The following is a 12,799-nucleotide window of genomic DNA, read 5'->3' as shown; positions in this document are numbered from 1 at the left end:
TTTATTTTTAGTTGCAATATCAGTGGTATATTAGCGGGTGCTGGGGTGCCTTCCCTAAGGAACATAGCCACTTCTTTTCCATTAAGTGCTCTTATTAACTCTGGCCACGGCCATTGTCCTCCTTCTACACTTATTTGCCAGTGATTTTCACCAGTGATTTTCATTTCATCAGAATTAATATCCCAAATTTTAATCCTCTGCTCGCTTACTCTGTCATACAACTGATAGAGCATGTTAAAACACTTCTTCTTACTTTCTCAGAAGGTGTTGTCCAACAATCCCTCAAACACACACACACCCAAAGTCTCCATAAAACAAAAGAACAAAGGAGACAGCAGTGTTTCCCACAGTAACCAAAAGTTGTCCACAATGTGAAAACAACTCGGAGTGTAAGCTGAACTAACCAACAAATATTACCAAATCAAACAAAAAGTTCCATCAAGAGAAAAGGCCCCTACTGACTTCAAGTCTGATAAACAGTCTGCACACAATAACAAATATAATGTATTAACTTTTAAAGACTTGTTACAATAAAAGTAACAGTGTAGCACATAAGGCTGAGGAAAAAACACTAATAAATTTAAATAAACAGAAACTCTAACCTAGTCAGAGCATCAAAACAGAGAACCACATTATTACAGAGGTAGATTTAAGAGGAGTGAGTCCATAAAATCTAGGAGAAGTAATGCAACGACAATATTTTAAATGAAAATCGGAGTACTGTAGAGCTGGAATAGTCCCCTGCTTCTTACGCTGAAATAAAGTCTTTCTGAACACCGTTATATGTAATGCGAAGCCGAGCTGGGTGAAGTATTCCATAGCGAGCGCCCTCAATACCATGAAGTTGACGCCAAACCTCGTTAAAAGCAGCCCGAGCCCGGGCAATCTTGGCTGTGTGGTCCGGAAATACTGAGATGGTCAAATCCCTCAGTTTAATCCGCTGGAGCTCTCTCGCGCGGCGTAAAATGTCAACACAGTCACTGTGATAGTGACTGTGACCGGGAGTGATATCTGCACACAATAGCTCGTGGTCGTGGTCTAAAACCAGACCAAACGCCTCCTTCAGCAAGGCCACTACAGCAGCAGTTGTACAGGTGTCAGGGCCCTCTGGATCTCCGACTATCCTAATGCTATTGCAGCATGACCTGGACTCCAAATCCTCACATTTATTCTCTAATTTTGTCACGGTCGCAGTGAGAGACTCGATAGTAGTCTTCATTTGAACTATGGCATCAATGCAACCGGAGAGATCGTGCTCCATTTCCTCAACAGTACCTTTCAGTGTTGATAAAGTAGCATCGGTAGCAACTTTATCACTGACCAGCTGTGTTTTAACGGCTTGCAGGTCAAGCTTGATAGTCGGCAGCGCATCCCAGAGAGTCTCCTGGAGCTCCTTTTTAAAAATATCGGCAATGACCTTCCTCAGCAAAGCCAGCAACTCAAGCGTGAGGGCAGCCAAGTCAGAATCACCGCTCTGCGATGTGGATTCAGGGGAACAAGGCAACTCGCTCACGGCACGCACAGTAGTCCTCAGTTGTGTCTGAATAGTACTATGGGTTTTCGTGTTTTTTCCAGACATTTTAACATACCACAAAGTTAAAAGTGCAAACAAAAAATGGAGTAGAATAAGTCAAAATCTATTGTATGACCGAAAAGCGCAAGTTAATAACAATTTTAATCCAAATCAGCAGGAGCCTACAACTTCGCGTCCTACTCCATTGGCAGCCCAGCAGCGCCCCCTTCTGCTGTTTTTGTTATACCCTATCCAGTGAGAAAGAAGAGAAAAAAAATAACGATCGCTTTCACTTGCCCATTCTCGCCGCCGGCCAATCGGAGCGCAGCGTTCGGATTCGAAATTGGCGCTTTTTTCGGGTGTGCCACCTATGGTTGGAAAAAGAAACACGTTGTTCTGATGAAAAACCACATCCAGTGACTGACTCACACACACACGTGCAGAGTAGAGCACACTGTCCTTTTTGAACACGTTCGTGCGACATATACTTTTGATCCTTATCGAAAGCATCAGTGGGTCTTGTTGCTATGGCGATGCTGGCAAACGTAGGTGTAATATTTAAATTCTGAAGCTTATCTTTTGTGAAGCATAATGTTTTAGCACCCCTCTACACACACAACCGCACCCCCTTCTAAAGCTAACCGGTTAAACGGCAATGAAATAATGCAGTGATCAGGCGTTTGATCGCGATGAAAGTGAAAATGAGCTCTGATGTAAACAAGCACGGAGAAGCAGGTTGCCTTCGGATACCTGAATGACACACACGTGAAACGACTTCCTGTTCTTTCATGTGCCAGATTTAGCTGTGTTTATCCTGCAGCAGCGTGGCTCCAGGGGAAGAGCACTGATTTTACCTGAGATGCTCCATATTCACAAAAACATCATAATAATAATAATAATAATAATAATAATAATAATAATAATAATGATACAAAAATTAAACAACTCTCACATCTCATGTTTTTAGCTGCATTTATGTATGACATCACTTCCTGTAGTGCATTAGTACACAGATTAAAAACGCACACATGGACGTGTAGGTCTTGGAGAGAACTGTTACAACTCCAGTCAGTTTTAAAATGTCCTGGTAATATAATATAACATTGTGTGTGTGTGTGTGTGTGTGTGTGTGTGTGTGTAGCGCCGAGTGAAGGAGATACAAACGTCTTCATCGTGTCCTATTTTAAGACGAGTGCGTACCTGACTCAGTCTCATCACATCTACAAGCAGATGTGTATCTGTGCTGACTTTGACAAGGTCTTCTGTGTCGGACCAGGTAGAGTACATACACTCACACACACTCACTCACACACTCTCACACACTCTCTATCACACAAGCACCATTCTTTAGTCGAGTCCACTTCATCATCTTTACTAGTAACATTTTATTCTATTCTATTGGTCAGAAAGGGTGTCTGTCTGTCTGTCTGCCTCTCCCTCTGTCCTGTCTGTCTGTTTGTCTGCCAGTCTATCTCATATCTCTCTCTCTCTCTCTCTCTCTCACCCGCTCTCTCTCTCCCTGCCGGTCTGTCTGTCTGTCTGCCCACCTGTCTGTGTGGTCAGTATGAGGTGTGTGTGATAGCTGTGTGTGCTCTGTGTAGTGATGAATTCAGGAAGATGAAGCAGAAGAAACTCTGATGAATTGTGCTGGGCTGAAACACAGTAAAGGATAACAGGAAGACAGGAGCGTGGGACTAGGTGAAATAAAGGTGAAGACAGAGGTGTGTGAAGAGGAGGTGAAGGTCAGACTGGAATCACAGCCTGGATCAGGAGATCTCTTCTCTCTCTCTCTCTCTTCTCTCTCCCCCCTCTTCTCCTCTTTTCACTCTCTCTCTCTCTCTCTCCTCTTTTCCCTCTGGTATTAGAGCTGTTCTGGATATAAAGCCCGGTTCTAGATGAGCTCTCTCCAGGTATCTTGGTCCGTTTCTCTCTGACAGCTGACGGAGGTGATGTAGATCTGGTCTCTGTCAGTATTTAACAGCTGTACTGATTGAAAGTTTATTGCGTTATTCTTCTTGGAAAATGAAGCACACGAGTTCCGAGAGAAGAAACGGACTGAAAGGAGTTTAGCGATAAGCCGTGTGATGTTTTTGTCAGCATGGTTTGGGACTGCTCTGTTTCTCAGTGAACTTGTGAAAAGTCGTTTAAACGCAGCAGAGGAAGAAGACCGGCTCATTGGCATCCTCTAGTGGTCACATGACCGTACGTGTGAAACCCTGATGTGTCCCCAGAGCAAAAACAAGAATAATGAGTAGTAATAATAATATGAACGCACTGGGTTTGGTGTGTGTGTGTGTGTGTGGTTATATGGTATGTCTGGCGGAGACGTCTCCTTTCCCTAAAACTTTATTATATGACATTTAAATGTATTATTTACACAAAAGATATAACACTGGTGTTAAGAGATATCGGAGATGTTCCTCTTTTACGGAACTCTTTTTACAGGTGTGTGTGTGTGTTTGTAGGACGGTGACCCACACTCTCTCCCACACCAGCGGTTTTGGGGTTCCCCTGGGTTCTCGAGCTCAGGCAATCACCCTTGTACAGAAAACCCCAGACCACAGAGTTCTTCAGTACAGCAGACTTAATGATCTGTATTACTAATATACCTCCCTCTCTCTCTCTGTCTCTCTCTCACTCTCTCTCTCTCTCTCTCTTTCTCTTTCTGTTTCTCTTTGTCTCTCTCTCTCTCTGAGGATTGTGGGTAGTGGGCGAGAGTGCAGGTGGTTAAAGCATGTCTCTAGTGTTTCTAGTTTTTTTCACATTCTTTCTGTTTTCTTTTTTGGTCTATTGTTCTAAAGTAAGTGTTTTAGTGAGGTTAACAGTGTGTGAGCCGACTATTGTCGGCAAAACTCGCTCCAAAATGGAGATTTCTCCCGCCTGACCCTGAGACATGGGTGTAAATGCATGCCAGATGACTCCATACTAATGGAAGAAGTTCTAACTTCTTTCAGTAATCAGGTCGGTGGTTTAAACATCAGATCAGCTTCTCGGATGAACAAAGCAGTGGTGATTTTTCTTGCCGAAGTTGAAATGGTTGATTCGCTAATTGAACAGGGGCCAGTGATAAACAGTGAGTATGTCTGTGTGTTTCCACTTCCCAGAGTCTCTAAGAAAATCGTGCTGTCTAACGTGCCTCCTTTTATTAAAAATGAAACTGTAAAAAGTGTGCTCGAGCACTACGGAAAGTTAACAGCACAGATTAAAATCAATCCTTTGGGTTTAAAAAAAACGGACATTAAACACGTCATGTCTTTCCGCAGTTTCACCTACATGATCCTAAACAAACAACACGAGCCGGTCTCTCTCTCTCTCTGTTAAACTAATGCTAGGGAATAAAGATTACACCATCTTTATCAGCTCTGAACAAATGAGATGTTTTGTGTGTGGTGAACACGTCCATGTCAGACAGACATGTCCGAGCAGACAGAAGCAGACAGGTAGAGACCCCGACAAACCCAGCGTGTACCGAGCAGCCGAGCGTGTCTACAGCTCGTGCAGTGCCAGTGACGAGTCCTACTAGAGGCAGAAACTCTCACTAACCGACCTGAGACAGGTGTAACACCTGACAACACTGCTGAAACCCCAATGGGTCACAGCGCTGATCCAGCTCCACAACGTAACCCTAGCATTAAAAGGAAAAAAAACTGCAAAAAAGCAAGAACTTCCACCCCCACAGCCTCTGTCCCTGTCTCAAACAGACCCTACCGGAAGTGAGGAGCACTCACAGCCTCTGTCCCTGTCTCAGACAGACCCTACCGGGAGTGAGGAGCACCCACAGCCTCTGTCCCTGTCTCAGACAGACCCTACCGGGATTGAGGAGCACCCACAGCCTCTGTCCCTGTCTCAGACAGACCCTACCGGGAGTGAAGAGCACTCACAGCCTCTGTCCCTGTCTCAGACAGACCCTACCGGGAGTGAGGAGCACTCGCAGCCTGTTCATCCAGAAGCTGATCTTAACGTTTTACCAGAGCTAGAGAAGGAAATGCAGAAAACTTGTTCTGAGACGGCTTTAGAAAGCTCACAATGTGATAATGAGTCAGAAAACGAATTTGAAGATATAGAGAGTGGCTCTGATGAGGATGCTGATTCCTCTAAGATGATAGCTAGACTACACAAAACTTTCAATAGTTCTCAGATTTTTATACCACATCGAAGATAAAAACTTTTTAAGATCTGATGAAAGGGGTTAAGAAACCCAAAATTGATGCCTTTTTTCCTAATCTCTCTTGTTTTTATCTGTCATGTCATGTAGCAATGCAGAATGCCCCTCTTGAAGAACTTGACCGACCAAAACGCTACCGATTAAAAAAATTAATGCCAAAAGTGAAAAGTATAATACAATACAAGTCCAAAAAGAAGAGGCAATGTTAATTTAATTTAAATAAATAAAAACATGGCCTCTCTAAACAATTACTCACTTGCTGTCACTACCACATTGAGCACTTTCCAGCAGCATCACTGGCATTTTAACAATAGGTTATTACAGGATCACCACTTTATTCACGCTTTTACACTTTTCTGGAAGTCTTGGAGAGAGAGAAATTTTCAGTATGCATCAATAAACCAGTAGTGGGACATAGGTAAAGTTCAGATTCAGATCTTCTGCCAACAGTACATGAAAAACAGCACCAGAGAAATCAAGGAAAAGATCGACTTTCCTGAAAAAGAAATACTGAAACTGACAAAGATGACAAAATTCTACGGATGTTGTCTATTTATGAGGAACTGTGCAGCGGTCGGCCATGTGATCCTGAGGCCACTGGAGGGCTTCGGAATGGACTGCCACGGCTGAGCGGGTGTGGGAGAGGTGAACTTGGGGAACCGCTCTCGTTTGGGGGGCTTAGTGCAGCTGCTCGACGGCTGTCGAGCGGAGGGTCACCGGGGCTGGATGGACTGACCTCTGAATCATATAAAACATTCTGGTCTTTGAATTGCTCAGATCTGCACTTTGTTACACTTGGATGTATAGAGACGGAAGTCTTGCTCCTCAGCTGGAGAGGAGCTTTGGTCACTCTGTTGCCCAAAAAAGGAGACCCTGGCAGCTTAAAGAACTGGCGTCCTGTGTTTCTCCTTGGTACAGATGATAAAATCTTTTTAAAGGCATTAACAAACCGCCTTAAAAGACTTTTAGTTGCGGTGGTCTATGAGGACCAGTCATACTCTACCCCAGAACACTCTGTGGAAATGTTTGAAAAGACATGGTGCGCAAATGAGGGTTGTTGTTTTTTTTTTGTTTTTTTTTAATAACAGATGATGGTGAAATTGTTTTTCACTGCTGATTCTTTTTATTAATCTAACCATTTCTTTACTTTTTCATATTGAAACATTTGGATCTATTTTTTTCTTTTTCTTTTTGAATGAGTGATTATTCTGTTTTTTCCTAAATAATTGGTAAATAAAGAGTTTTAAAAGTAAAAAAAAAGTCTCTCTGTGTCTCTCTGTCTGTCTCTCTTTCTCTGTCTCTCTCTCTCTGTGTCTCTCTTTGTCTGTCTCTCTTTCTCTATCTCTCTTTCTCTATCTCTCTTTCTCTGTCTCTCTCTGTCTATCTCTCTCTCTGTGTGTCTCTCTCTGTCTGTCTCTCTTTCTCTGTGTGTCTTTCTTTCTCTCTCTGTCTCTCTCTCTCTCTCTCTCTCTATGCGCATGCGCGGTAGAGGAGCAAGTGCAGCTTGTTGAGCGTGTGAGAGCGGTTGGCATTTTGCCAAAGTTTTTCGTCATTTAATGCAATTTTTTCTGTGTAAACATCTTGGATTAATTACTTTTTTGTGTGAACAAGTGTGAAAGTGAGCAAGTATGTGTCTGTGTGTGTGTGTCCCGGTGGAGGAGCATGGCGGCTCCGAACACGCAGCTGTTTGAGAGTTTGACTCGCCGGCATGGTGTGAGGATGGTGTGAAAAAATGTCTTACAGGGGACGAACGCTGGTCATCAACAACTTGGCAGCATCAACCCTGTGGCACAAGCTGGCATGTGTGGATCCACCGCCAAACCTGCTCTCAAACGTCCAGGCCCTGCTAGTGGACTTCTTCTGAGACAGACTATAGTGGATCCCTCAAAGTGGCCTTCATCTGCCCAAGGAGGAGGGGGGGCAGGGGCTGGTCCACGTAGCCAGCAGACCTGCAACGTTTAGACTCCAGTTCATCCAGAGACTCCTCACTGGACCCAGGAGTTTGGTATGGAGAGCAGCAGCCTATAGGCTGTTGCACACAGTAGGAGGACTCGGGTTGGACAGAACTTTATTTTTAATGGACACAAGAACACTAGACTTTGCTGGATTACCAGTTTTTTATCGTGGGCTTTTTAAAATATGGAACCTTTTTAAAAAACAAATCAAGGGGTGCAGAACACCACACTGGCTGCTGGAGGAACCCTTGGTTCATGGTGGGCGATTGGACATCTCTGGTGTGACCACTCCTTCATTATCTAGGGTTCTGGTCTCCTCGGGGATTGTGACACTCCGGCAGCTGGTGAACATCACAGGGACGGACCTGTCACGAGCAGAGGACTTAGCAGCGCGCCTGGGACTATGGTCCCTATGCGTTGCAAATAAGCTTCTACATCACTGAAGGTCCACCCTAACGTCAGAAGAGCGTGCTCAGCTGATGGACAACAAAACAAGCGAGACTGGGCCTACAGAGGAAGAACCTTTTCCCCAGCTGGGCATCGCTCCAGACCTATGGGTGTGGGAGTCCCCCCTGGAGGTCAGAGGTGACATGAACATTGAGACAGTGTCTGGTAAACTTCTGTACAAAGTCTGTGTGAAAGATCAACAGGTTCAAGTGTGAGCTGATCAATTTTATCTTTGGCTAGGCAAAAATGGCGATATACCTGAGCAGGAAAAACAAAATGGCACAAAACACAGACTGTGATGCCATAAAAGTTCTCTCCAGACTGATCAAATGACGAATTCTGATTGATTTGAACTTTTACAGAAGTATGGGAGACTTGGAGATGTTCAAGGCAGTGTGGTGTTGTGAGAAGGCTCTGTGTTCTGTAGTGGAGGGAGAACTTTGTTTTACACCAGTGTTAGGCTAATAATGTTCATAACAGCTGTTCGTTGTTGCGCTGACATTTATTTATTTATTTATTTATTTATTTATTTATTAAATGCTCCTTTAAATATTTATTTATTTCTATATTGAATCACCTTGACTTTAATGTGTATAGTGTGACTTTTGATAAATAAAGGATTGTAAAAAGTCAAAAAGTCTCTCTCTGTCTCTGTCTGTCTCTCTCTTTGTCTCTCTCTCTGTCTTTTGTCTCTGTGTCTCTCTGTAATTGCCGTGTGGGGTGTGGAGTGTTGGGTGTGGGGTGTTGGGTCTGTTTGTCTCTCTCTCTCTCTCTGTGTCTCTCTGTCTCTCTCTGTTTGTCTCTCTCTCTCTGTTTCTCTCTCTGTCTGTCTGTCTCTCTCTGTGTCTCACTCTGTCTGTCTCTCTCTCTCTCTCTCTCTCTCAGTGTTCAGAGCTGAGGACTCGAACACTCATCGTCACCTGACGGAGTTTGTTGGTCTGGATATTGAGATGGCGTTTAATTATCACTACCACGAGGTCATCGACTCCATCACCGACACCATGGTGCAGATCTTCAAAGGACTCAGGGACAAGTGAGACAGACACACACACACACACACACATATAATAATAAACTGTTTAGCAGGTTTTTACACAGTGCAGGGTCCCGTGATTTTCGGAGGAAATATGATTTATGTATCATCATGTGTTCAGAGACGAATAGGGAAAGTATTTGTTTCCCCAAAATGTTGATGGTTGAAAGAAGTTTCTTCTCTAGAACCGTGAGGAAAAACCCCCAGCTGTATGTGTTCTCTGGAACTGTTTGTTTTGGGGAGTATTGTCTGTGTACTAACTTTACTGCTTCGATATGGTGAGAGAGCAGTACGTGATGGTGCTCTGTAGCTGTTAGATCATCTGTAGTGTTCAATATCAAAAGCTGCTGACTCTGTGAAAGTCTCGGCTCTTCAATACTGTAGATCGTAGTGTGAAGGCTTTTGCTGTTATCTAGTGGCCAAACAGAGTAAATAACGGACTCTCTCTCTCTCTCTCTCTCTGTGTGTGTGTGTGTGTGCGTGTGCGTGTGTGTGTGTGTGTGCGCGCGCTCCAGTTTCCAGTCAGAGATCCAGACGGTGTGTAAGCAGTACCCCAGCGAGCCATTTAAGTTCCTGGAGCCGACGTTGAGGTTGGAGTTTACGGAAGCCGTCACTCTGCTGCGCTCAGCTGGAGTGGAGATGGGGGATGAGAAGGATCTCAGGTAACACACACACACCTACCTATACACACATTCTGTTTGTACCCAGTTTTAGTTATTAATAAATATATTTGACTTCCTCAGCACTCCTAATGAGAACCTGCTCGGTCAGCTCGTCAAAGAAAAGGTAATAATAATAATAATAATAATAATAATAATGAACTGGCTTTATTTACATTTTATTCTACTTAGTAGGAAAATATCTAATTCAGTCCGATCCTGTAACGGATCCTTTAAAGGACACCGATTAGAATTGGATTTGGAAAAGGTTTTTTCCTAATTGCTGTGTGGAGTGTTGGGTGTGGGGTGTTGGGTGTGGAGTGTTGGGTGTGGGCTGTTGTATATTGTGCAGAATACGATAACGTGTCGATGTGTTCACGTGTGCTGCAGTATGATACAGATTTCTATGTCCTGGATAAATATCCTCTGGCGGTGAGGCCGTTCTACACCATGCCCGATCCCCACAACCCGGTGAGTCTCTGTCTGTTTTACACTGCTTATCTGATCCTCTGCAGCATGGCTAATATGTGTGTGTGTGTGTGTGTGTGTGTGTGTGTCAGAAATACTCCAACTCATACGACATGTTTATGAGGGGAGAGGAGATCCTGTCTGGAGCTCAGAGAGTCCACGACGCTCAGCTGCTCACAGAGAGAGCACTTCATCACGGCATCGGTAATCTCTCTCTCTCTCTCTCTCTCTCACTCACACACACACACACTCTGCAAAACTCTATTTTGTTTTTCTGACATTTTTAAGATTAATGTGTGAAATGTATAACAGCTATAAACGTGAGTCAAGTGATTCGACTCAGTTGTCAATCAGTATTTAAGTGTCACTATAAACATTCCTATAAATTACTTTAGCATATATGGTGAATCAGATGAGTCAAATGCAGTGATTCTAATGATTTGATTCAACTGTGAATCAGTTTTAAGTGTAACTGTAAAGTTATAAATTAGCCTATGCAGTGAATCAGATGAGTCAACTCAGTGATTCAAATGATTTGATTCAGTTGTGAATTAGTACTGATACAGTGTGAAGTCACTCCTCTTTTATTTGGATTGTAACTGATCAAGTGTGTGTGTGTGTGTGTGTGTTTAGACTTGGAGAACATTAAATCCTACATCGACTCGTTCTGTTACGGAGCTCCGCCCCACGCTGGAGGAGGAATCGTAAGAGACTATCCTCTGTTTCTTTCTTCACTACTTAGCACACTTGATTGTGATTTAGGACGTAGCCCAAGTCTTATGTTCTAAATGTTACTCACTTAGTTAAATAGTAGTGTGCTATCTGGACTTTGTATGTGCAGTAGTACTGTGTGCTGTTGGGACGTAACCGAACTCTTGGGTTGAGATAACTTTACATATACTCTTTAGCACACTACAGTAAGATTTGGGACACACCCAAAGTGCAGAAAGTATTTATAGCAAGTCTTAACCATATTACACTAGTGTATGGTTTGGGACGTGGCCCGAGTTCTCTCCTGTTTGTGGGAAATGTTCACGCACTGTTATGCAATGTGAGACATAACCCAAGTTTAAAAATACTAGCATGCTAAATAGTATGCGAAAACGTACCTCCAACAACGTAAGCCATGCCCCAAATGTGTGTACTGTCCCAGTATATGTACTGTTGCCCTAGAGTCAAGTATTGTCTCTTGTTATTAAGTACACTAGTATGTGACTTTGTTTAACGTTTACAAGAGTAGTTTCCCAAATACCATCATGACTTTGACTGAGTACACTATTAGGAAATTAGGATATAGTGTAAATCATTGCATACTAAATAGTGTACAGTAGTATGTGATTTGGAACACAGCCCAAGCCTAATTAACGGTGTGCTAGCTCTGTAGCATGTGATATTGGCTTGTAATTTGGGGCAACCAAATTCTAAACAACCCGTCTAAATACTAGTGTACTACTCAATAGCATAATTAAAATGGTTTCTGATTTGGGACACAGTCCAAAGTCTCATATTGTGTGAGGTCAATTTTAACACAATACTTAGTGTGCACTACTCTGTGATTTGGGACACGGCCCGTGTCTGAGCGCTAATGTACCCTGATGATCTAATTGGCCACTGTTTTGATGTGCTGTTTAGTGTAGTGCTGTGTGACTTGGAACACAGCCCGATCTGTATGTGTGTGTGTGTGTCCTCTGTCAGGTTTGGAGCGAGTCACCATGCTGTACCTCGGGCTACACAACGTGCGTCAGACCTCCATGTTCCCCCGTGACCCCAAGCGCCTGACACCCTAAAGGCCAAAGGTGGCACTTCCTGGCTGACCTCACTAACACACACACACACACACAGAGGTTATGGGATCTCTCCGTGATTAAACGATGATAATAAATTAAAACCAGCTCATTTTTTAACGTTTGATACTGATGTGTACGATGAGGTCCATCCTGACTGGTGAAGGGACAGAGTGAACATTAAACAAGTGTGCTTCAATCTGTATAAAGGGAATCTGTGCTCTAATGGTGGTAAAGGGGTGGGTCAGGCCATGTCTCAAACCACACAATACTGCACTAAATCGTGTGAAAGTATTATGGCAGTGTTTTTGACAGTTCTACAGTGTAATTTTGGGTAAAGTCAAGTAATACATATTGATGTATTGAGTTTACTACGCTAGTATGTGATTTAGGACGTAGCCCAAGACTTAAAAATAGTGTACTTAATAACATGCCACACTATACTAAATAATAGTGTACTAAACGCCCTGATTATGATGTTTTGTATATTTAATCATGTGTTTTGGGACGCAGCCCGAGTCGTACACTGTCTGAGGTAAAAGTTTTGACACACTCGCACACTGCAATGTACTAGGGTGTGGATTGGGACGTGGCCAAGGTCTTATACCGACTGAGATAAACTGAGTTCAGGTTAGTTGTTTTCTACAGAAATCATGTTTACTGCCTGAGTGCAGAGGAGGAGGAGGAGTTTTAAACATCAGAGCAGTTTAATAAATAAATAAAGACATTACTAATGAATTAAAGAACAGATTCTCATTACTCTAACACACACGTG

General features: G+C 43.2%; 1 protein-coding gene across 1 annotated transcript; it reads left to right on the top strand.

Annotated features, from left to right (window-relative positions):
- Positions 1-1,412: 1,412 nt before the first annotated feature.
- Positions 1,413-12,789, top strand: LOC128609324 (aspartate--tRNA ligase, cytoplasmic-like). The gene is made up of 9 exons (XM_053627857.1): positions 1,413-1,500; positions 2,655-2,789; positions 8,966-9,113; positions 9,629-9,775; positions 9,857-9,899; positions 10,163-10,243; positions 10,333-10,444; positions 10,874-10,945; positions 11,936-12,789. Exons 1-9 carry the CDS (start codon positions 1,413-1,415, stop codon positions 12,025-12,027), a joined length of 918 nt encoding a protein of 305 aa, XP_053483832.1. The 3' UTR covers positions 12,028-12,789.
- Positions 12,790-12,799: the final 10 nt, after the last annotated feature.

Source organism: Ictalurus furcatus, chromosome 6 (assembly GCF_023375685.1).
Source record: "Ictalurus furcatus strain D&B chromosome 6, Billie_1.0, whole genome shotgun sequence".
In the NCBI taxonomy this organism is placed as follows: domain Eukaryota; kingdom Metazoa; phylum Chordata; class Actinopteri; order Siluriformes; family Ictaluridae; genus Ictalurus; species Ictalurus furcatus.
Note: the sequence above shows the minus strand (reverse complement) of the source record. Positions and strands in the feature narration are given on the sequence as shown.